Here is a 26,955-nt window from a genome sequence, read left to right on the forward strand (position 1 = left end):
TCTGCCTTGGCAGAGGAAGATCAGATGGATTAACATATGGTTGACAAGGGCCATGCCAACTCTCTATCCATCTCAACACTGCCAGTGGCTGCCATGTTTCTTTTTCCTATCACTTTCATCTAGATCATAACAGCTGGAATTAGTGATACATAAAAGGCAAAAAGCCTTTGCATTTAATACGCTGACTGATAAGTGGCTGTTTCAGGTTATTACAAGAACATGAGCAAACAGCCTTTCAAAAAGAGCCTTCTAAAATCCACTCGGAAAGCACAGTATTTTGTGTGTGCCTCTGTGCGTGTGTGTTGGTACACAGGGTACATAAGGAGCACTTAGGCTTTTGCAGCAAACATCTGTGTGACAAAAAAAAGATTGGACGGCTTACAGACCAAGCAGACAAAGAGACAACAAGATATTTAGAGAGTGAATGAAATAGAGAAAGAGATCAACCGAGAGGAGCCCAGAGATGTAGAGAGGGAGAGACGGTCACGGTGGACCATCGCCCGCAGGGAGCAGACATCCAGAGTGCTGACAACCTGACAGCCATTGCTGTGCACAGGGGAAGCTCTGTCCCCGGCATTGTCATGCAGATAGGCTTTCCTCACCTAAAATGCCAAAACCATCACTAGCAATGGAGCTACGTGACAAATATATTTCTTAAACCACCTCAGTACTTCTACTACGGTATAGACAATTATGTGTTATTTAATTTACAGTATCGAAGAAGTCTAGATTCTTTGAGGCTTGTTGAGTTCTGGTATTTTACAACTAAAGGTCACATAACAAGAGCATATGTCTCCAATATGCAGAGGTGGAACAAGTATTTCAATCCTTTACTGGAGCAAAAGTTGTAATACCACAATTATAAATTATACAATAATATCTAAGTAGCATTTTTAAATCTGCTACTGCAAAATAACTAAAGCAGTCAGATAAATGCTGTGAAGGATGAAAGAGAAAGCAATATTTAGGCTTGTAGCTTAAAAGTTCTTCTAATTAGAGCAATCAATTTGAAATGTACATAAACATTTGTATGTGTGCTCCAAAATATATCTTGCTTCATTTTTTATAATTGATATGCAGCAGTGTTTTTGGCCTGACGCACAGAAAAACTAAACTGCAGAATCTCTTCCCATCTTTATGTGCATTTTACATCACTGGGCATGTGTATATGACCAAAAAAAGGCTCCCAAGATGCTGTATCTCTGAAGACGAGTGCTGCAGCAATATTCTGAGTTAAGATCTCTCTCTCTCTCCTCTCTCTCTCTCTTTCTCTCTACCGCTCTCTCTCTCTCATCACTTGAATAATTCAGTCTCTCCAGAAAACACTGGAGAGGAATGACGGAGGCAGAGACGAAGAAGAGGCCAGATGAGGAGGGAGTCAAAGGAGAAGTGGAAGAGACGAGAAAGCCATGACGTGAAATAAACATAGGGGGCTGAAGCATTGTCGTTAATCCTTCTTTCTATTCTTTTTCTTATTTTATCAATCTTTCCCATTCTGAATATTCAATTGCTTTAACTTAAATTGTCTTTCCATATTGTATAACTGTGATATCGTAACTAACATTACAAACCAAAGAGTTCCTCTTGTTTTGTAGTTTTTCTGCAGGAGATACAATGACAAACAATCAACCTACCCTTAATTTACTAACATATTTAGTTTTTTGCTAAGCTCATCAAGCCTTATATTTGCTCTTTACATCCGTCCATCGTCTTCATTTCCTCTCCTATCCATTCTTTCAACACCATTGGCACTAAAACGATCATATGGGAATGAATCTTAAGTAGCTGTGTGCCAGGCCGCCACTACCAACACACATAAGTGCACATACACACAGACACAAACCCCTGACCTCTCTTATCTTGTCTCCTTTCGTCCCTTACTGATTAACACCAGAAACACACTTCTTCTGGACGTTTTAATTAGAGCAGAAAGAACACGCACACACAGTATCAGCGGCTTGTCCTTTCACTCTCATGCTCAAGGCGTCTTTAGACAATCTCAGATCTGTCCTTTCGTTGTGGCCATAATGCCTGTAATTGTTATTATCTAATTGGCTGTAGACTGTTCTGCTCTGTTGGCTTTGTTACCCAGCAAATCTCTCTGTCCTGGGACCTGCGGGCCACACTCACGGCTCATTAAGAAAAAGTCGCGACAACTGGTGTGTGATCTGTAACTGACTCTGATTTAGTCCAAACCTCCTCTCAGGACTATAAATGACCAGCATGAATCCTGTAATACCAGGAAAACTATTCTCACCAGTTATGTACCGCACACACAGTCTAAAGTAGAAATCATAATTTGAATATATAGCCACAAATTTGTGTTTAGAAGGAAAACCAATACACAAGATCGTTGTAGAAACCAGCCTAACAAAGCCTAAACATTGACGACTAAAGGATAACTTCCGTTATTATAAAAGCCATCAGGACGTTTATGGATTATTCAATTTTGAATGAAATATTGATGCAACAATATTCTGATCATGGAATAATCAACAGGGCTGAGAGGCAGCTGGACATGACAAGATGAAGAGATGGAAGAAGGGAAAATTGATCGTCAAGTGGAACCAGCACCAACTCCTACAGAGTGCATGTGCATTTCTGTGTAGAGTACTTACATTGTTGTTGCCCTGTCCTCCAGGTTCAATCATGTAGGTGTGATTGCCATCAAAAAACATCCCACTGAAATATAGAGAGAGAGGAAAGCACATATCAACACCAGTTGTTGTTTTATTCATCACTAAATGGAACAATGCATCTGAATTCAACGACTCTATCGCACCATTAGTGTAATAGACAAACCATTTCCGTGCTTGACCGGGGGCTTTTATTGTATTATTATCATTTGTCAGGGTAATAACTGTAATGCACTCCTACAAGGTGCAGCTTTGGACAGAATCCTCTGCTGTCCTGCTTTATTTGGCCCATGTACTGCTTCGGAAAGGTGGAAGCTAAAGTGAAACAAAAGGCCATCCAATCATCTCAGAGATTCCCCCGCACGCAGCAGCTTAAAGGTCACCCAAGGATTATATCTCTAGAACAATACCTAAGAGTTTAAACTGCTTGACCAATGACTAAGACACGTTTGAAATGAGTGCATGTTAGCAGAACATTGGTGCAAATCATGATGGTTCTCTCTCACATTTATTGGAAAATGTAATGACTTCATATGCACTTAACATCTCTGAATACATTCATCACATAAAGGTATGAGAGAAAGAGGTTATAACACATATACACACATAATTTCGACCATGCAATCATTTTAAAAAGTCAGAGATCAATTTCTCATTTAGCAGTCGAGTGAAGGTCCTTTCGTCTCTGCCCACCTGCGTGTGCGTGAACACGGTAATGGACGTCGTCCATGAATGAACTCTATCTGAAGCATTTAGGAGATTGGTCGGGTCAAACTGTAAAGTCATGAAGGTAAGCCGTCAGTCATACTCTTCGCACTGCCTTTGTTCTACCTCTTTTTGGCCTTCAACACAGAAATCACCTTCAGCACGCACTCTTTGTCCAGGTCCAACATTACACTGACAGCAAATTACACACACACACACACTCCCACACACACACACACACACACACACACACACACACACACACACACACACACACAAAGAGAAGGCAACACAGATCAAAATGTGTATTACTTTACAAACCGTTTGGTCTGTTTGTGTTCTACTGAGTGTTCTATTTCCTCTGTATTGTTTTGTATGTCCGTTCATTATATTTTGTCATTGAGAAATTGAATACTATATATCATATATTTTACATAAAGAAATGTGAAATGCAACACTTATTTAAGTTCACAAAATAAATGTGATGCTGAATTTATCTGCCTTATGTTATACATATTTCTTGGACACCAAAATCAAACACTCATTCTGCTGAGACAACAAGGGAACATTCACATTTCTTCCACTGTTTTCTAAACTTTAAACGATCTGAAAACCTATTTTCTCAATCAGCTTTTTGCAATTAGTAATGAGATCAAACATGAACACACCATCTTTATGGGTGGGACTACGCTGGAAAATTATATCACACACGTATGTCCTCCAATCAAGATTTAGCAACATTTGAATCTAAAACTGATGACAGTTGCCATTTCATCAAACCACAACCGTAATGTACTATGAGGGTAAGACTCTTCATAAATACCTTTGATTGTATCTCATTTAATGATGCATATTCATGTTATAGACTAGAAAAATACTTAAAGCAGCTATAATCAATATTTCTTATAATAATCTATCAAATCACGTGAAAGGGATCGCTCATAGTAATGAACCTACAGAGAATTAGCACCTGCATCTGCAGCTTCCCTCGCATTTAGTCCGTCCACAAGTTTTCTGTTTTGGTTCACTTTCAAACTTTTATTTAACACTTCATCATTTTTGCACTAGTGGCAACAGAGGAGGCCAGTTGTTCTGAATTAAAAGCAGATTTTAACCAGCTCAACATTTGAACTTTTCTGGGATATGATGTAATTTGCATTTGCTTTTCAGTCACAAATGTAGGATGCTCTAAACAGGAACCTGAGTCCATGGTTAACTGTCTGCTGAGAGCACTATCCTGCTGTATACCGTTAATACCCTATTGTAGTGCAGAGTCAAGTTTCTCTGTTCGTGTGTGTGTGTGTTTCTTCCCCTATCTGCGAGCGTATGTGTGTGTGTGTGTGTGTGTGTGTGTGTGTGTGTGTGTGTGTGTGTGTGTGTGTGTGTGTATATGTGTAAAAGAAAGCGAGACAGAGAGAGAAAGAGGAGAGAGCAGGATGTATATTACAGTAAACACCTGACTCAGCAAAAGGGAAATACTCTGCCTCTAATGTCTAACCCTCCGACACCACTGTGCACTCCCTGAACTCCCTCGCTCTAACTATCTCACTCTCACTCTCTCTCTCTCACACACACACACACACACACACACACACACACACACACACACACACACACACACACTTGTCTATATTGTTTTTATATTCACGTTAAGACTGAAACCCTCAAAACCTGAGATTTCAATCAAATAAATCCTACTTCTATTAGGAGTATTCTTCACCATCAAACTAATTATTGTAAACATGAGTTTATGGATCGCTAGTTTCACATCTTCATTTCGTAAATTATGGTCCCATTTAGAGCAAAATAGATGATAAAGCTGGGTATGCTTTAGGGCGTTGCTAACTTGAGATTGACAGGATTTGAGATTGACAGGATTTGAGATTGACAGGACTCCGGTTTGGGGGTTGTCCGTATTTTTGTTTTACAACTTAAACACTTTCAAAGTGCATTTTCAGTTCATGGGAGTAAATTGGAACAATTTAGGTCCCTAAAAATGTCTTATGTTTGGTTGTACAACAACCAGCTCCATCCTTTCATGTTACTTCTGGTTCCAAAAAGCTAAGATGCGGCGGCCAAAAACCAAGATGCGGCACTAAATAATTTCCTGTGCTGACACATTTCCCAACATGATCCCACAATCACATGAAATATGCAAACATTATTAAAAGCCCAAGCTTAATTTAGCTTATTCAGCAAGTATCAATCTCATTTTGACCACTTGCCTTCAATTAGATTAATTTATTTCTCTGCACTGATTATTTTGGTTTGGACGTTATGTTAAAAGAGGATTCACTGGACTGAATCAAGCTCTGATGAGGCGTAATGGATCGAGAATAAAAGGGATAAAGTGATGAAATAGTGTGTACACAATGTGCCGATGAAAGCAAAATACTTCATAAAGCTTAGATCTCTAACCTTTGCAACTAAATTCAGACCATTACAAAGTTATACCCACTACACGTAGCTCTCTCTTTTCTTAGAGAAATTATTGTTATGCAATATGAAAATGTCTGGTCAAAACAACTAACAACACCCATGAATACAAGGCTTCCCATTAACGAATGAGCAATTCATCAATTAAACTGACAAGAAGTTTTTTCTTTACAGCAATAATGCTATACATTCTGCTTTAATTACTTAAAAAATAAATAATACAAATAATGTTTAAAAAAGAAAAGAAAATATACCAAACAATGTGTTAAATGTCTGAGGTTTGGTGTGGGGTTTTTTCATCTCACAGTATGTTCACAGTTTTGGGAAAATGCTGTTTCCTTTCAGCAAACGTATGGAGGCAACTGTGAAAATCCGTATTTTATGTGCATGATTATTCCTAGGTGCCAATTTATACAAGTTTTGAATTAATCGCATCCAATGACATTCAGTAACACAGTACACAATTTTGCATCTCTTCTTTACAACACACTGTAACACAAAAACTCATATACAGCGTACAAGCATTCCTCCCAGCACGCCTCGTTTCTGACCCATCTCTCTGCTTTAGAGATGCGCAAACTCTAAAAATACCAACGTTCAGAAGAGATGACAAGACGCCTGAGCAGCATCTGTCAGTGCGAATGATAACCTGCATCGCGAAAAATGCAGAGAGACGGGCTGGCTAAAACTAATTACATTGACCTAATGAATAAATGGGAGCGTGGCCGATTACCTGGACACACAGAAGCAGCAATGTTGGCTGAGAAACATGCACACATTATAAATTCATATACTATTTGTACTTACTACAATCCGTGACAGGTTGAGACGGCCACAAAGGAGTGAGGGATGTCTCTGACCTTCCCCTGGTAGTAGCAGTGCTCTCCTCCCTAAGAGAAAAACACAAACACTCACAGATTAAGATACGAAAACATGGTTGCCTCCTAAAATGTCTCATCCACTCCAACAGAGACCAAAACGTCTCACTTGCTGCTTTCATTACCACATTCCATCAGGAAATTAGTTCAGAGTGATCAATCACACAGAATAAGTTTGCTAACAAGTATAAGTATGACTTGTGTAGTGTGTGCGTGTACTGCATGTGCATGTGTGTGTTTGTTTGTGTGGTACATACACACACTTTGAGATGAACCCATTCACATTCCTCCATCCCAACTTCTACACACAATAGGAAGCCACAGCATCAGTCACAAGTTTTTCCATCTTGTCATAACTCTGTCTTCGCTCTCTATCTTTGTCTGTCTGTTTGTCTATATGTGTGTGTGGGTGTGGTCTATGTGTGTGTGTGTGTGTGTGTGTGTGTGTGTGTGTGTGTGTGTGTGTGTGTGTGTGTGTGTGTGTGTGTGTGTGTGTGTGTGTGTGTGTGTGTGTTTCTTCCCCTATCTGCGAGCGTATAAACACAGATTTATTTTCTATAGACGTGTATGATGTCAAAGTGTCTAAGTGCTCGGCGGGCTATCTCTTCCTGGTCCATTTCTCGCTGCCTAACAGCCATTAGGCAGGAAGCCGGTCTCCCTGAGGAAACGCAGCTTTTATCAGAGGATCAATTTCTGCCCTCCAGTTTGGTGCTATGCACCGCACCGCACCGCTTCGTCCACTTCTACCTCCTGCTCTCTCTGTGGACTTCAAACCCCATCCCCGGCTTTTGGGTTTGTGTGAGGATGCATGTATATATGTTTGTTGTGGTTAAACTACATGACCGAAAGTAAGTGAAAACCTGAACTACAGGCGTAATGGTGATTGATGCCTTTCAACCAGATTTGGATTAGGGCTACGTTTAAAATTAGGGCTTTGTGCAGGCTAGCCAAAATCTTCCATTCTAAACACGGGACAAAACTTTCTTTATGGACTTCATCATGAAGATATTATCATGCTGAAACGGGAAAGAGTGTACCCCAAAATGTTGGAAGCACATTATGTCTAAATATTATTGCATTTAGTTAAGAGTTCTTTTATAAGGAATGTTTAGACATTTTTAAGAAATACACTTTCTTGCTGAGAGTTAGATGGGACAATGGATGCAACTCATGTGTGTGTGTTAAGCAGCTGTTAGCTAAGCTTAGCATAGAGACTGGAAACTGTCAGCCTGATCTGTCCAAAGGCAACCAAATGTGCCTACCAGACCCCCGAAAGCTCACTAATAATATATTACATCTTATTTGGAGTCTTGTCATCACTCCAGTAACTGTGGACCGCTGAGTCCCAATGTATCTAGTCTTAATGCAAAGCTGAGCTAACCATCTCCGTGGCTTTATATGAATACAGACGACTCTCAGAAGGAGATTATATTTGTGTATTTCACAAAATGCCAAACTATTCCTTTAAGATTTCCCTTAATTGTAACTGAGGGGCAAGGCGAGCCCAAACCATAAAGAATAAAAAACAACGTTGTGTGGACAGATGTGGCAACATAACTTTAATAATGCTCTTTTCCTTAAAAAGCTATTTCAGGTTTACAGGAATTAGAGTTACACATAATTACCAGTCAATGTTTAGAGCTGATCCTGGTCCTCATAGATGTAGAGAAATACAATTATGTAATCTGCATAAACTGTTATTACTGTCATTATTGGAGTTAAATTGCATTAGTCAGATCAATCAGATTGTTGCTGTTTTTCTTCTTCTTTTTGAGTTTTGTTTCTTTCTGCTCTCTCTCTCTCAGTCCCAGTTATGTCACTCTTAGCATTCTTCTCTCTATTTTCACATCCAAGATGCACGGCCAGAATCAACCAAAAGTAGAGGGAACATGAATTGAATATTCTGACACAGAGATGAAACATATGGGTTGCAACGAGATAAGTTCTACAAATTAGGTAGATAAACCTAATTGGAGCTACAGATGAAGAGAGAGAGAGAGGTTGGGTAAAGAAACGTGGGGCGAATGTGTGATGGAGAGACAGTGAGGGCTATTTATAAGAGGTGCTGTGCTCTACTAGCCCAGCGCCTCTCCTCCCCCTGTCGCCCTGAACCTTCTGCTCCACTTCTCATCAAAGCAAGAAACACCCAAAACCCAGCCAGTGCCATGGGTACATCCTCAGTGTGTGTGTGTGTGTGTGTGTGTGTGTGTGTGTGTGTGAAAAGGTGGAGGCCTGACAGTTGGTAAACAAGTAGGACACTTTGTCCTCTGAAAGTTTGGCAATTAGAGAAAGACATTATACAGATATATATCATATTTTACTATTCATGAGACAGAAAGTGTGTACATACGTAAGTGTACATGAGTTTATTTGTGCATGCCATACTATTTATAGAGGTACTGATGTACTTCATCAATACTTTTGGGTGGATCATTGTGAGCAGTGCTGAAGATTAATGAGCAGGATTGCTCATTGCAGTTTTCATATTAAGGCCAATAGACTCACTCTATGAACACACACTTAAAGTACTCCATAACAAAACCAATTATTATTACATCATCATATTGTTTCCAGTATTGAAGTTTTACATGGTATATATGGTGTTTATGTAGGTTGATTCTAACTTCCCTATACTGTTTGATACTTACATGGTTATATTCAATTACATTTTTTAGGAAAAAGGTTGTGATGAATGGCATTATATTTATTTATAAATTGTAACTTTACTATTTATAATACTGTATAGTAATGTCTTTCGGCTGGTATTTGCTCGTCCGTTTTAAATAACGAGGATACTGCGGGCGTAAATGAGCTGTTATGCTAATCTCTGCATATTTACATTTTTAATGATTGATGAATGATTTGTAGCCTGCGCACAACAAAACTAATTTTAAAAAAATGGTTTCCTGCCCTGTATTCATTGCAGTAAATTAACTATGTACAGAAAGCAAGAACTGCCACATGCCACAGCTACTACCTGTATCACCGCAGTACCACAAGAACAGAGAGGATTCTGAGGTGGACCTTTCTGAAGAGCTGCTGTGTTACACTGGCTTTTGACCTCTACTGTGTGTGACAAACAGCAGCTTGTCTCATATTAACCTTCCTGAACAGCAGCCATTATTAAAGTGGAAGGAAAGAGCCTCTTGTTCTATAGACGGAAAGCATTACAACAGAAGACAGAGTTCATTGTGGATCTTCATCTACCAGGTGAATTAATTCACAGAAAGGATGCTTTGTAATAAGTTCCATCATTACAAGTGACTAGATCCCACTATATGTGGTGTAGTGATTTGGATCCCTCTCTGTAAAGTATCTAATATCACACTAATCTGCTTCTTAGCTGAATAAATCCTGACCATTATAATCCCCTCACTTAAGTGATATAACATGACGCCTCAGTAGGTGTCCTGTAACTGAAGTCCAGATTTTAGAGGATTATTAAAGCAATCTTAATTTCATGTCAGTGGAAGGTTTAGGCCACTTTGGCCCCCTGAACAAAGACTGGATGGGCTGTGATTGTTATGTGTGTACAAAGTAGCATTAACCAATTAAATGCTCAGGAAGGGAGAATAACCTGTGGGAATGTTTGATTATTTTCATCCACGTTTTGTCCAGTCACCTATTTATACATCCAGCAGAAAAGGAGCAACATCAGCATTCACTTGGAGGTGTGTTTCTGTTAAAAACATGTCATTCAAATACTCTCTAGCTCAGCAATATGGCTTTTAGCTGCTAAATGCTCCACTGTATTAGTTGCTAACTTTGTCTGTCTGAGCAGGTAATGAACAGAAATGTGGCCAATACTAATGTGATGGAAAACAAGCATTAGCATAAGCTCAAAGATGTTAAAATGCCTCATAGAGACGAGTGATAATTCTTCGTGGGTTTTCCATTACACATAGTCATTTGATCCATTGTTGATCTACAAAATATTGATTACAGCAGCTTGAAGAATGTGTTCAAACTGTACAGATTGTATTTGAACCTGGCTGAGATCTGATTAGATTTAAAAGCGAAAATCCAATGGCATTTTGAATTGAGTGTGTTGTGCATGCATTTACAGCTTGTGTTAAAATGCTCTCATCCTTATCCACATAACCAGAAACAGTTTGCGTGGTAACACCAAGGGCAAATGGGTTCTTAATGTCAAGATCACAGCACCAAAAAACACTGTACTTTCCTTCTGACTGAAAATTGTTTAATAATGGAAGAGTGAGTGAGCAAAGAGGAGAGATGATTTGCAGAATCTTACACTGGTGACGACAGTCTTCCCTTTCTCTGACAAATGCCTCTCCACGTACCCTGATGACAGCAGATCACTGGGAACAGAGAGGAAATACAAAAAGATAATTCAAGTTAGAAAATTTGTGATTTTTATTCAAGTGTCACACAGATATGCAAGCATGCTTGCATTTTATAGGATGATTGTATTCGGTCTTGGCAGCACAAAGCTTCAGAGCATCAGCCCGGCTAATTAAGACCAGCGTACAGGGACAAGGCTATTTCCAGCACATAAACTCACACAAACACAATTATACAAATCCAGCCTTCTAGCAAATGGCTGGTGTGTGTATGTGTGTGTCTGTGTGTGTGTGTGTATCCGAGGAATGAAGGACAAATGAAGATCAGTAAGTAGTAAAACAAGTGACACAGGCAGAATAGAAAAGAGGCAAGAAATAAATTGAGAGAGCAAGGAAGAGAAAGAGTGGCATAAATAAGAGGAAATCAGTCTGTGTGTGCTTTCTCAGCAGAGCTGGGCCCAAGAATCCCAACGGAGAAACACACTGCAGGTCCAACCGAGACAGAGATGTATGAGCTGTGTTGCACACAAGGCACAGGCACGCGCACACGCACACGCACACGCACACACACACACACACACACACACACACACACACACGCACACACACACACACACGGCATTGAATGGGGTTTCTTCAGACTATTTTAAGCTCTCAATTAGGTGACCTGAGCAAGGACACACATACTCGCATACATAAACACAAAGCAGTGTAGCAGTGGTTTTTTATTACATTAAATTTACATTCAGTGAGCGGTGCCAGGGCCAACAGTTATCTGAGGCTTGTATACACACAAACATACACACACACAATGCATATTATGCTAAGAATCATTAAAGCCAACATTGTACCAAATAAAGCAGTATAGAAATCAAACAATAGGTTAAAATCAGCATAACAAATATATATTTATCAGATAAAACTATACATTTGGTGATTTAAGGGCCTTGAAAAATGTTCCAAAGCAACTAAGTTACTGCCAAGGCTGCTGTGTCTATCAGTCAGAGTAATATAAATGATATAAAGATGTGCAACCAGTATATGCAGTATCTGAACAGGCCACTAGCTGCACTGAACCAAAGAGACATCAATCAACTCCAACTTCCTGTCAACATCGACATGAATTTTCACCTTGTTCACCAACCAAACACACCAACTATGTTCAATCTTTTTCACTGTCAATTTTTCAGTGTCACATAAGCCGTTTGAAAGTTTTGATGTTACTGCATTAATTAAGATAGATAAAATGAATTAAATTGAAAAAGCATATTGTACAAATAAAAACTTGTCAATTACCCTCCTTTTCACAGTAAATATGTTAGGAGATGACATCTTGTGTTATATTTGTGTTGATGAGATTCACTGAAGAAAAGAAGACACATTCAACACTGCTGAATCATTTAGTGGATATACAGGAAATGAATCAGCAAGTATTTTAATAGTTAGTGCTTTAATAAATATAAAACACATTTGATGATTCCGGGCTCTTATGAACGGCGACAATAAGATTAATAAGAAATAGTTTTGCGTTTGAAGGCAGACACATCACATGTTTTTCAAATATTTTTTTTTTTCAGGAAGTAAAAGTTTTCCAAAGCTGATAAACCGCATATTATTCAAGTGAAACTCCTGACATCAGCATGCACACCCACGCAAAGGAGGCTGCCTTCTAAGTTGACTAATGGGCAGTTTTCTACAGCAATAAAACAAAATGCAGGTAAAGAGGAGAGGAGAGTGAGGTAAAATGGAAAGAGGGAGAGAATGGCTGTCAAGGAGGGAATGATGAGACAGGGGAAAGGAAAGAGCCGGTGAAAGTTAAATGAGGGTGTGACTACATAGATCAGTCCTAAGAGAAATCCCATCATGCAATACCGGAACGCTCCCTCGTGAAAAAACCCTGTAAAACAAGCAACCCCGCATTGTACACACTTCACACCATCCAACCTCAGATCACACTTCACTGCAGACTTTCAACAACGTCTTGCAAATTAAACACGCCATGACTCCTGAGACGCAAGTAATATTTTATCAACATTTTTGCATCAAAAAGAATCGCTGTCAAAATATTCACACGCTCTTGTGATGAAGTCGTTCTGTGAGTGCATGAGAGTCCCTGGGTCACAGGCACGCGCTGTTAGCCTTTGTTCTGCTGGGATGTGTGTTTAAGATTCAGAGCTTGCGATCTTTATCCGGCCCCACGCTGAGCCCAGACAGGGGAAGCAAGCGAGGAGCATACTGAGGCAGCAAGGCCGCCACACGGGCCTCTAATGGAGGACGCTGATAACAGATTTCAGCTTTAATTGTTATGGGATTTAAATAATTTATTTGACAGACAAAGGCGTAGACCCAGCCTCGAGCCCATCCCCCACGCTGACACACACACGCGCGCACATGCACACACACACAAAGACTACCCCCCCCCCCCCCCCCTCTTATTTCTGTTAGCATGTGTACATACTATGTATAAATGCATAACTGTGAGAGACCTCTTAGAATCTGTGTGTCTCCCTCTCTCTCCCTCTCTCTGCCTCCCTCTCTCCCTCCCTCCCTCCCTCCCTCTGCAAACCTTCAACATAAATGATGATCAGAGGGAGGCTGTTTGTAAAACGAAGTGAAGACTTCATTAACAAGAATAAACAGAAAAATGCGATGAGGGAAAACAGAAATATAAGCAGTTCATAAATGTAATAAATTATCACATCATTACAAGAGCTTAAAGTAACAGATTTGTGGTGGCACAAGTGGTCTATCTCATGTCAGACATATTTGTGTGCTATCTGGCACCTAGAGGTGTCAGACCAGATGTGTGGCTGAAACGGAGATGACGGGAACAGCACACACATCTCCTGCTCATTCAGTGTCTGTTGCTCTCATTATCTCAGCTCATTGCTTTTCTAAATGGTCTGCGCATCCGCCGCTGTACTGGAGGAGAGTTTTTTTGGCTCTGTCGCCGCGGCAACAACTGTTTAAGAGCTGGCGTCCAGCTGTCAATCAGGCCTGGAGGAGATTTCAGAGATGGATTTGCAAACGCTCCACTTTCAGCTTACAATATTTCATAACCAATCTAGAACCGACATTTACATAGTAATCACATCCCTCTCTTGCTCTCTCTACACTTCACACACACACACACACACACACACACACACACACAGATGCACGCGCGCACACACACACAAAGAAATCTAAGAGCACTGACGCTGCTTCAGCTGGGAAAATGTTGCTCTGAAAATGTTGCTCTGACATATTCAACTTTAATAAGTTCACGGAAGTAAGAACTGACAGAAGCAGTGAGAAGTCCGTCTGGTTGTCAGTCCCATCAGACTTCTTCTTTCCTTTTAAAGTATTTTGTTCTAAATTTGCTCTGGGTGAAAAATCTGCTGTGGCAACCCAGTTTGATCTCCTGAAGTAAATCATGCACACACACCAAGTTTACGTGTGGCCTAAAATTCCTCTCACGATCTGTGTCGCCAGGCACCGCCGTGACACTGGGATGAAAAACAGCACAAAAAGGACAGATTGGCAGTGTGTGTGTGTGTGAGTGAGAGAGAGAGAGAGAGAGAGAGAGAGAGAGAGAGAGAGGGAGAGAATTGGCACAAGTGTTAGAGCAGCATGCTTTTCATTGCTTTCAGGCATAGTGCCTTTCAAAGACTCTTCTCAAAACACCCAAAGCACACAAATATAAGCATGCAATTAAGCTAATTTGATAAGATGCATCCATACGTCCACACACATCTGCACACAAACACTGTTGTCATCAAATGGACTACATATATGGATTTTTTTTGCCATTTAACACAGTAATAAACGGGCACCGGCAGACAAAGGACTGAACATGTGCTGTGTCAGGCGTCAGTAATGAGAATGGGGGAGCGCTGAGGAAATAGATGGGAGAAGTGCGTCAGAGAAAATATGGAGAGGGGGGTGTTGAGATGGAAAGGTGGATAAGAGAAATAAGGAAGGAGATGGAAGCAGGCAAAAGAGTGTGTGTGTGGGGTGTGGGGGGGTTTCTCTTTGGGGAAAGCTGGAAAGCTGCAGCTGCTTTCACCTGCCCACCACCCCCTTCTCTAGCCTCGTCCTCCCTCCCACTCAGGCCTCATTAAAGGTCTCCAGGCTATAATTCATTCACTTCACCAATCACTTATCAGATATCCACCGGCACACTCACTGGGATCCTACCTCTTATTGCACAGGGAATACGAACGCTCACAAAAAGAAATATTGGGACAAAAAAAAGGCAGAATCTAACAGGAAGCTTGTATTCCCGCTCTCTGCGATCCTCATTCCATTATGCAGTTAGGTTTTAAGCACGCGACACACAGGCCCAATAGAGTTGACTCCTGAATTATGCAGTGGCCGGGGATGTTGTAGTCACAAAGGAGAACATGCACATCTGTATCTGTGACATGTGGATTGTTGGTCAACTCCACGCCACATTAACAGGGTCAACAGTGACAGACCTTTGGAGGCGCCATGTAATTATGACTTGTTTACTTGTTAAGTTCAACAGCTGATAAGATATCCCTAACATGATCATGTGTTTGTCTGTGGGTAAAATTTGCTCTCCATCTATCCACTGAATCAATCAGGCTTTGCGCAGTGGTTAAATAGTTAATCTCTTGATGGTAAACCATCATTCCGATTGATTTTTATTTAGCATGAGGAAAAGGAGTAATCTATAAGAGACAATAGTCTTGAGAGAGGCATTAGTATCTCTTCCTGCTGAGAGAACAACAGTCTCTCCTTCTGTCCCTGTCTTCAGCAAGTATCGGCTCCTGGATCTCTCTTTGTCTCCACTAATCCTGCAAACTGCGTCGAGACGGCTCAACCGAAGAGGGGGGGGGGGAGGACATAAATGAATATAAGGAGAGAGGGAGAGGGAGGAGGAATGATGGAGCATAAAAGAGGAGGCCGGTAATTCAACGTGAACACAAACCCTTCACATTTGTGAGGATGGTGATGTTCACCACTTTTGTTCAAACTGAAATATCTCTATTACTGGATGGATTGCCATGACATTTTGTACAGACATTAATTTTGCCCAGGTGATGAATCCACATGACATGAATCCCTGACGTTTCCTCAGATTGCTCATAAGAACTGGATATATGAGTTTTGTACTCCGGCTTGATTTGAATAATGTGACCCTATTAAACACTGTTTATCTGGCCTCAAAAATCCCAAAAGAACTCCTGCAGACCATGGCCTCTGAAGTGTGACATGTCTTTACTAAGTAACACAACCTAAAAAAAAATACAAACGATTCACACACTGTTACTGCAAACATCCATGCTGCTATTTGTTCTTTTGAATTAACCCTGCTCGCCTAATCTGTATCCACCTTCCTGACACACGGCACAAACTCACACAAACATGCACTCACTCCCTTATATTACCAGGAGAGACTATACACACTTATTCTGGTTGTGACGCTGAGCCACTTAGCAAACACAATCTGTAATATACTGTTTGTGAGCATTGCATTTTCTCACAGACAGACTCACAAACATAATTCCCAATGTGATAGATAGAACTATGTGCTGAAGCGTGTGTGTGTGTGTGTGTGTGTGTGTGTGTGTGTGTGTGTGTGTGTGTGTGTGTGTCAGCCAACGCACAGATCGGAGAAAGAAGCACAGCCTGAGGCGAAAGCAAAGAACAGAAGAAAGTAGGGGATGGAGAAGGAGAAGGAAAGGTAGCAGGGACTATTTTCTTTTCAGGGTACTCCTTTCAAGTATACCTACCTCCCTTGAGCATGCACACACACTGACACACACACTCTATCACTCCCTATCTCCTGCACTTACTTAACCCACCCACCAAGACTCAAGGATGCATGAAGGACATGTCTCTCTGTCCTCTTCTTTCTCTCCATCCTTAACTCTCTCTCTCTCTCTCTCTCTCTCTCTCTCTCTCTCTCTCTCTCTCTCTCTCTCTCTCTCTCTCTCTCCCTCTTTCTTTCTCTCTCATTAAGCCCGCAGTAAATCAGATCACGCTTCTCTGCAATAAATTACAGAACTAGGAATGGAGGAAGGGAGATAGAGATGGAGGTGGAAACGGCGGAGAAGAGTGTTTGGTTGTATCAATGTCAGGATGAAGGGAGCGAGACACGGGTGGATGATAAATAATCTTGGAGTGGGACATGAGAAAGACTTAAATCATACATGTGATATGTAAGGCTGCATGCACATGTAATGCACATGTAAGTACAAGCGACAAACACATAAATACACACATGCACACATGCACACGCGCACACGCGCACACAGCGCAGGGATGCACACAGATGACACCACAGCATCAGCACCATTCACGGTCCGAGGCTGCCGCATGCAACACACGTTTTAGACGGCCAACGGCCAAAATCCACTCAAAGTCTTGAAGTCAACATGGACGTGAAATCAGTTGGATGGCATCTTGATGCACTTATTTGTCCTGCAAGTTGATGAGAGCTTATTGTTGGGTAAAAAAATATTTTTAAGAACCAGAAACTCCTCCCACTATGCAGCTCAAAAACAAGTGATTATATATATATATATATATATATATATATATATATATATATATATATATATATATATATATATTTTAGTCGTCATAGTTACTGAAATAAAAATGGCGATCATGTTGTGCAAAGTATAAATAAAAAAATATAAATATAAACAATATAAATAAATAATAATTAAAACCAATCCGCTAATGTTCTGATACAACACACAGTAAACTAGCATTCAATATCTGCGGCTTGTGTGGTGGTGTTGGATCATGTCACCTCTTACAAAATGTGGATGTCCACCGGGATTTAAAAAATGCCGCTTAAGGTAAACACTAGGTTGTTAAACCTGCAAAAAGAGAATAATTAATAATAAGTCTCCTTTATTGAATCTCCTTTTTGTTTGTATTTTTGACTTACACAGAGACACACATGGAAGTATGCAAGTGGCGCAATACACAGTCCTTCACGCTGTTGCTGAGCTTATCTAATGACAGTGTATAAATGTGGCAACGAAGGAAAAGGAAAAGACTAGTCAACATGGATGAAACAATCCATGGTTTAAAATGTGTTTTGAGAGAAGAAAAAAATCAGCTTTGCAAATGTGGTTAGCCTTCAAAGATACAAAAAATGCTTTTGGTGAATAACAATGCATGTAAACATAACGTTGTTTGAAAGTCAATTTGACATCAAAAGGGGATTCTTGTTTGAGCTTTTGAGCTCACAAAAGCGAGAAGTTACTCATTCTTACTGACGGATTACATGTGTGGTCACACTACCACTGTGTCATTGAGGATGCACCCACACTTATCAAAGCAGTAGCTTGGTGTCGTGAAAGTAAGGATGCAACGAATCAAGGCAAAAGGGTGCTAGATAGAGCACTTTAAAAAGGTTATCCAGCCTTGTTGCCTCTAATTAAAACAACACTTAACGTGCCTCTTCTGCACCTGAGGCCCAGCAAGACGACCCTCACAAAGACTCTGCAGCAGCATTTCACATCATATTGACGACTGCAATGGTAGGAACCACACACACACACACACGTACACACATTCTGCCTATGAACAGACGCACCAACACATATGTGCACATTCATCAAACTATTGAACCATGCGATGTTTGGTTAGCTCCTTGTCAAACAGGCAGTTAGGGGGACTACATGGTTATATCAGTGATGTATCCCCTTCAGCCCCCTTTCCACTAACACTGCCTCCTTTCACAAAAATGAATAATGCATTTAGCATTGCCTGCAACTGACCCTCAGCATTTGCATAAATTATTTCTCTGACACAACAAAGTGGTAGAAATAATAATACACTGAGTATCTGTCAGTGTCAACATGGCACACGAGGAGAGGGAGAAACCCTCTTCTCTTAATGCTGCTGCAGCGGATTATTTCATAACACTGTAAAGGTCCATCGTTTTTTCTCTACAGCTGCACGAACGCATTGTCACACATACATAACCTACATACTGTAGGAATATAAAATCACAAAGACACTTCCCCTCTGCTCACTCCCTCACTATTTCTCACACAGACACAGAACCACTCTTAGCACAGTAAAGCTTCTATCTTCCATCTTGTCATCATTTGTTATCGGAAACTATGCAGTTTATGGAATATATGTTTTGAATACATAAGATAGAATACTGGGCTTTCTAATGAATGTGGTGAATATATGATAACAGTAGCTGATAGGAACGAGCCTGGTCAATGGTTTGGTTCAACAACACAATTAATTCCTGCCTGGGCAGGAATTCAATAGCATCATTTAATTAACTCTCAATAGATTTGTATCGTCACATTGTGATCAAATCATGTTAAACTGTTGCAAAAACAAGCAAGTTGTGGTTGTGATTTAAAAAGTATTGACGTTTACTATAATTTTGAGTGACATTACAAATTTGATAAAAAACGTATATTTATATTTTACAGATCTGACGATTAAATCATCCCAGTGAGTCAACTAAATTGTATGAGTGTTAGTCGATTGATAATTTCTTTGGTTGAGGACAGCCCTAATGTCGTCTGAAAGTTTCCCTTTCAATTCACGATGGACAAACCGGAAACCACCCGCACGTGTGCCTCTTTAATCTTAAAGCAACATCTATTATTCAGCAAGAGCAGGTGGGACGGGAGGGGCAAATGGGTAGTAGGGGCATGGCAATCAAAGGTGTGTGTGTGTGTGTGTGTGTGTGTGTGTGTGTGTGTGTGTGTGTGTGTGTGTGTGTATGTGTATGTGTATGTGTATATGTGTGTGTGTGTGTGTGTGTGTGTGTGTGTGTGTGTGTGTGTGTGTGTGTGTGTGTGTGTGTGTGTGTGTGTGTGTGTGTGTGTGTGTGTGGAGGGAGATTTAAAAAAGAGACAACCCCCATCCTGTGCACATTTTCAGCAAAATCAAGCCCATGAATGGTAAATAGTCGCTAGACAAAGACAGCGGGGGAGGAAAGACCCCATGACCTACCAACCCCCTCCTGACTTTCTCTCTATAGACTGCCACACTTCAGATGGTTGACTCATGTCACTACAACATTTTGCTACTGATAGAACCAGGGCTCTCAAGTTTTTAAGACAGGTAAGAGTGACACATCCTCCTCCCTCCTCCTCCAAAAAGCACATGTTTCAAGTTCATAAGACATATAAGAAACAAACGCCTCCACACCTATTATTCACAGTCTATATGCAAACATTAACCTCAAGGCAAAGACTCTGAGAAGGCTATTCAGAGATAATGATAATATTAATAATAATGATAATAAGTACTGCAGCAGTTGAGACACAACCAACAACTAGAGCTGAACAACTTTTGTTTGCTCATGGCAACAATTAAAGACAAAACACTGCACAGCAGCAGAGTCAATCATTGATCAAAATTAGAACTAGGAGGCCAAAAGAAAACTGTTCAGCTAAAAAAAAACTCCCACTCCTGCACCCACACACACATCAACTGGGTTTAATCTGTCTGGCATGAAAGCTATCTGTAAACAAAATCAGTGTAGCTGTCAAGCGGGGGATTGGCTCACAGAGGAGTGTGGTAGAGGACGATGATGATGAGAGGAGGGCCGCAAGAAGAGGAATCTGGGATGTACTCATTCAGACACAGAGGGAAACTGGAGATCTGCCTCATGAGAGAACTTAAACAATGCCAATCACCATATACACAGGGCTCCAACTATTTTCATGTTTGAATTATCTGTTAATTGTTATAACAATATAATTGTATTTGTCACAATTTCTTGTTTTGTCTAATAAAGAGTCCCAAACTCCAAGACCAAGATATGCAATGCTATAAAAAAAGAAAAAAGAAGAGCAGCAGATAATCACAATTGAGAAGTTGGATCCAGAAGTTGCTTGATTAATCGCTTAATTTATTTTTAAATTGATTCAGATACATTTTCTATCAATTGACCGATCAATTAATTGACTAATTGTTTAATTTCTTAATATCACAGTTTCCTATAACATCAGTTTGCTTTTTTTACCCGACCGACATTCCAAAACCTAAAGATATTCAGTTTATGATCAAATATAACAAAGAACAGCAGCAAATCCTCACACATGAGAAGCTGCTAGGAGATATTTGATATTGTGGTTTGTTAGTTTTTTTCTGGTTCATTGTTTCAAAAAGTACAAAGATTTTTAGAGAAGACAGTTGAATGTCACACGGTATAATGCTCTATTGCACTGATCCCAGTTTCTCATTCATATTCAGAACCACACGTGTCAAACTGTTGCCCAGGGCTGTCTGGATGGAGGCTACTTCACTCTGTGGAAAGCTGCACAGGATTTCATTAAGTTTCCTTTCCATCAACATGATGAGGGACCTTCAGCGTCACAGTTTAGAAATTATGGAAAAAGGATGCTGTAAGCACACAATGTCACACACATGAATAATGACTCAATGTCAATGACTCGGCATCAAACCAAGTGCTGATGAAAGTGTATGTATACATGCATGTGGGACAGCTTGTGCATACATGTCCGTTTGTGTGTGCGGAGACACATTTCTATTCATGACTGGTTGATGTGTCACGCAGTGAGCTGCAGGCTTCACAGAAACATATCCTCTAAACGTGGGAATTCCTGTGATGTAACGTTTCTCTCAGTAGGGGAGTGACTTCCGCTGTGAAGAGCAGGCAGGCAGCATCACTCTATGTGTGTTCGCGGCTTTCGGTTTGGGGGCTAAACGAGGCAAACAAGCCACGGTCTCAAAGAGGGAAACCGAAACAAAACAAACACAGAAAGGTTTAGAGAGAAAGAAGCCAAAAGGGGGGATTTTGTTGAGGTTGAGGCAGCGAGAAAGAGAGAGAGAGAAACAGGGAGAGAGGGAGAGAGACAGAAAGAGAGAGAGAGAGAGAGAGAAGCTGGGAGAGACAAAATAAGGAGAGAGAGTTGCTTGTTTTCCATCAGCAGTGCTGTGATCAATATCAATGTCTGACAGGGCAGTGCTCCGGCCTTTACCGTAAATCACTTCCTATTATGATGGAACCTCTAAATCATACACACACACACACACACACACACACACACACACACACATACACACACACACACACATACACACACACACACACACACACACACACACACACACACACACACACACACAATAACTGACCTGCTGCAAACATACACACACACACACACATACATACGCACATAGATACATTCGTTCATACAAATGCCCTCTTCAGCACTCACCAGTACTAGATATTTATAACCGAAGAGCACGTTACCAAAAACAGGCAACAAACAGCAATACGAGAGCAGGAAAATAATTACTCTGTCCAGCAGAACCATAATGGCCAACGTAAGCTGAAATACTGAGTCAGTACTCGATTAACATAATATGTGCTTACTGATTTACAGTAAACAAGTGTTGCTCAGGCCCGAGAGAATGACATAAGACTCCTGCCGGGATCATTTTAACAAGCATGTGAATGTGTATGAACATTTAGGGAATAAAAATGAATCCATCCTCATTTAATAAAACAATATTTTGTGATTTTCAACTAAGCCATAGCATTTTTTTATTTAAAGCTACCAACAGATCTGCAATGAAGACGTCAACCAGACGGTTATAACAATTGATTGGTAGTTAGCTCGTCACATCGACAGATTTAAGAATCCAATACTCACTGGTTCAGTTCCACATCCAAGAGGAATTTCCTGCCAAACGCGTCGACTTGAAAGCTGGCTTGGGCCACATGGTTCACCTAAAAAGATAAAGACCATTCATTATCATATTCATGCGTCAATTCATCATGATTTGCATGGATCAATTCTCCTCTACATTGATGGATGACTGCATTGTCTTTTTCAGCACCAATCACCAGTGAGAATAAGGCGGTTTTAATTAAGCCATCAAGGTCTGTCTTCTTCTGAATTTTAATTTCTGCAAAGGATCTCTCGCAACACTTGAGCCACGAATCAGAAATATAGTTACACATACTTATGTAAACATGCAAAACATATTTTTATCTGGGTGACCGTTCATTTCTATGTTTACCAGACTGTGTTTGTAACAGTTTCACTGAAGCATATTTTTTCTGGCAGCAATGATGTGTATACACACAAACGGACAAAGGAACACTGTTTTCTGACTGCATGTGCTGTGTGTGATTGATTTGGCTGGAGGAGGGTCTGATTCATTCCCAGCTCTGGACACATATGGTACAGGCTTCACTGCACACCCTTGGCCAAGGAGAACTCCAAGCAATCATTCCTGTGCAGATCCAGGGGTGTCCCAGAGCCGACTTAAAACACAGTACACCCTCCCCCAGACCCGGCCCGTGGGCTACCGTCATTACAAACCAACGAGAGCAGGTGGGGTGTGTGCGTCTTTTTAATTTCCATTTGAGGAGGTGCCTCTGTGCTCACCCAAGGATGACCTGAGCCTCTGAGGTCCCCATTGACCACAGACTATTGTCTGTAGGTGTGTGTTTGTGCGTGGTCAATGCATTTATGAGCGGGTAGAAGGGTGTGTGGGTGAGCGTGCACAAAGGGCAATCCCTTTCCAAGGCACACTTGTGATGAAATCTAATCCGGCAGATTGGATCCATGATGGGAGGAGGTACCAGTAATTGTATTTAATGAAAGTACATCCCAGCTTGACTGAGCTGGGCCAATATTCTGAAACCACCACAGTGACTCTTCTTACATTGATTTCTGAGTTATAGCAGGCCTGACTTTCCACTCACGACTGTTAAAGTATGACTGTAAGTGCTATCAATGCACTGCACGCAGACTGAGAGGCGGGAAGGCAAACATGCAAACCAACACACTCCGAACCCACTTGAAGAGTTTGTTTTGCCACCAAATCAACATAGGCACTTTGCTGAACTCCACACTGCTTATTCTGTGGTGAAACTGAAAATAGGCAATGCAACAGAAGTCTATAAATAACCTGCTGGGTGTCGCACATTTTCAGAACTATTTGACAGATTTGTTTTTAGGCTGTTGGTCTAAAAACAGCCAAATACCTGATCAAACTTTGTGCACGAATGATTGCGGGCTAGATTCAACTCTCTCTGGAGAATAAGAGACTCAGAACATCAGAAATCAAATCAAAGAAGCACCTGTCTCCTCCTAGCCTGGATCTAATCCTGACTTGCAATGTTTATTCTTATAGCTTAATCAGAACGTTGAGGATGCTACTGATGTTGATTCAATATATTTTTCAGAGTAAGATAAACACATCTCCTGAGCTGTAAACTTAGGAATTACACGTGTATCATAGCTGGGTTCAGAGAAGGAAATTGACTTCAAATATGAGGTTTCAGGCATGATATGACATGATTTGAGCAAATATTTTTCTCTGCAGGAGTTTTTTCTCCACTTTAAACTCCAGTTCACATGAAGACTGTGTTAAGCGAGAAACCTGCGATTGAGGTTAGCATCGGCTTCAAAAGGAAAATATTAAAATGACATGGCAGATGGTTCCGGTTAGCTTGTTAACCCATCAGGCTGCAGCTCCGTTTGAGGTGTGAGAGAGACAAAGGGTTAACACCTCCCTGCCTGCTGCCATCTGTAGCCCTCTCCACTCTCTGAGCCCTGAATAGGATAGCCTACACAAACCTAAGCCGCACAAATTAAAAACGCATGACAGCCTTGCACACTGCTAATTGACTCATCTGAAATGTTGCTTCACAGAATTAAGTCAGTGAACTCAGTTACAGTGATTATGAGTATTGCTGCACAGTATCAGTCATAACAAATGGCTCTGGTCGTCTTTCGTGTCAAACAGAGTTGTGTTGCACAAGATCGTTTGGAAATAATCAGAAATCTGTTGGTGATGATCTAAACTTTAGATAATCACCAACAGCTTGCTGCATACTTTTGAGGTGAATTTAGTGCATTTAGTGTCCAAAACCGCTGCAAAACAAAGTTCTGCATGCGTTGCAGGCTTTACAACCTTTTACATTTTTGCTTGTTGTAAACACATTGCAAAATAATGTGAAATAACCGTGAACATATGTATATGTGTATATCTTTATTTAAATTAATGAATTATCTTGGGAATCAATCCATTTGGGAACATAGTTTTGGCTAATACAGAATTGCGAACAGTGTACCAAGGCAGGTTATTTAACACTTAAATAAACTTTAAAGTCACTGCCCCTTGGTGGGTGGACTATAATGGCGACACAGTTTCGGCTCTCCTATACCGATGTATCTGTGATAAACTGAATTCTGCTGATAAAATCATACACACATACACAGATATTTCAATCAAGCTGTGACAGTTAACCTCTGGTGACTTTCATTCATGACTGAAGTGAAAGATGCTGCTGAATGGAACATGAGCTGGTATAGGTGAGGCAGCAACCCAGCTGGACACATGGATGAAAGTTAACCCTAAATAATTAATCATCCTTGTTGGCTAGATGACTACAGCTGATTTGCTTCAGTAAATGTGCAGTGTTGGCAGAGTAACAACCGAGGACCAATCCCCTGTGCTGAAAATGCAATATCAGTTTAAAGATAGAGTGATCCGTTTTGTTTTTGCATATGAAGACCTGTGTAGCACCTGCAGACATCTAATTAGTGTGGCCTGTTCCTGCCTAAACGTTTCAGGTTTCTTGTGTTTTGCTTGTAATGAACAATTATTAACTTCCCCTCTGAAAACAAGGGCAGAGGAGGAGATGAATCAATGCAACATATAAACACGCAGTAAACAGAGCAGCACACACACACACACACACACACACACGCACACACACGCACACACACACGCGCGCGCACACAGCCTGACAACACTAAAACACCGTACCTGTGTGGAGCCGGAGCTGGCTTTCACCCTGGTGCTGAGCTCATCCTCTGTGATCTGGCTGTGGTTGTGCCGACTGTAGAGCAGGCGGAGAGGCACCGTGTCCTCCTTCCCGACAAACCTGCCTGCATCACGAAGAGCCTTCAAGCTCGACAAGGCGTCTCCTGCAGAGAGAGGAACACACCGATTTCATTGCGCGCCTGTCGCTCCGTGCGGGAAACGGACACAGAGACACATTCATCCCAAACACCGCCATCTGAACTGTCGACTGGTCCTTTTTCCTTTGATAACACGAAACAGCTACAGGCTACATGCATATTTTAGATGGAGAACACGAAGTAGCCGAAGCTATTATACAAAAAAAACAAAAACAAACAAAGGCCTATTAATGGGGATGTAACGCTTTGTTTGCAGGATCCTTTATGTAATATCTAAAATAGCATCAGTTACCTTTTGGGGCTTTAGGGCTGCTCTGATGACCGACGTGCATCAATCCACAGACGCACAAAAGGGAAATCCACCATCGCGGGCGCATCATCAGCATCATCCCCTCTCGCTCTTGTTGGAAATTATAAAACAATGCGGTATTCCAGGAGCAGGCTCTCGGGGTCCTGCCTTCGCTAGGGGAGCTTGAAGCCTGGACTGGTGGTCTGGTTAGCGCAGTCCCTCTGGTTAGGGGCCATCAGGGTCCTGACGAGTCTGAACGCCGAGCGCGTCTGAGCGCACCGACACCCCGCGGATCAGCAGCACGGAGGAGGCGTGGAGGAGAGAGACAGGGAGGGGGAGGGATGGATGGGAGGAGATGACCGGGGACACCTCCTTAAAACACATCAATATCCAGCGGCTCACTGCAGAAACGCCTAATGCATAAATATGAGCGCGCTCTGGAGTAGGGGTGGTGAAAAGCTGCGGGCCTTCCGCCGACTGGACCGATGGGTGGAAATCATCGCCCGCCTACTCCACCTTCCTCCTTGTTCAATTCCTTCAGGAGCACCATTCCTCTCCAAACCAGCTTGTTGTTATCATTAATTACTCGAGCATCGGTTAAAAAAAAACGATGAAATAAATATATTCCTAGTGTCTGGCGATATTGTTTTTGTGGATGTTTTTTATAATTGTTTTTCCCTATATGGCACAATTGATAATGTAATTCCTGTTTCCAGTTCTGACAAAACAACAATCAGAAACATGCAAGACATGTAACATGAAAATCATGAGCCGTTTCTCATCGACACT

The 26,955-nt window shown here is 41.1% G+C and overlaps 1 protein-coding gene across 1 annotated transcript in view; it reads right to left on the bottom strand.

Annotated features, from left to right (window-relative positions):
• The window catches only part of adam22 (ADAM metallopeptidase domain 22), a gene marked incomplete at both ends in the record, with an annotated part of 50,136 nt that extends 23,870 nt beyond the window's left edge, over nucleotides 1-26,266 (bottom strand). Inside the window, 6 exons of the mRNA XM_079227304.1 lie at nucleotides 2,619-2,682; nucleotides 6,585-6,667; nucleotides 10,911-10,977; nucleotides 22,590-22,666; nucleotides 25,723-25,883; nucleotides 26,170-26,266. Of these exons, the coding sequence (XP_079083430.1) occupies nucleotides 2,619-2,682; nucleotides 6,585-6,667; nucleotides 10,911-10,977; nucleotides 22,590-22,666; nucleotides 25,723-25,883; nucleotides 26,170-26,266 (549 nt within the window). The remainder of the gene's footprint in view (nucleotides 1-2,618; nucleotides 2,683-6,584; nucleotides 6,668-10,910; nucleotides 10,978-22,589; nucleotides 22,667-25,722; nucleotides 25,884-26,169) is intronic.
• Nucleotides 26,267-26,955: the final 689 nt, after the last annotated feature.

Source organism: Taurulus bubalis, assembly GCF_910589615.1.
Source record: "Taurulus bubalis genome assembly, chromosome: 12".
NCBI lineage: Eukaryota > Metazoa > Chordata > Actinopteri > Perciformes > Cottidae > Taurulus > Taurulus bubalis.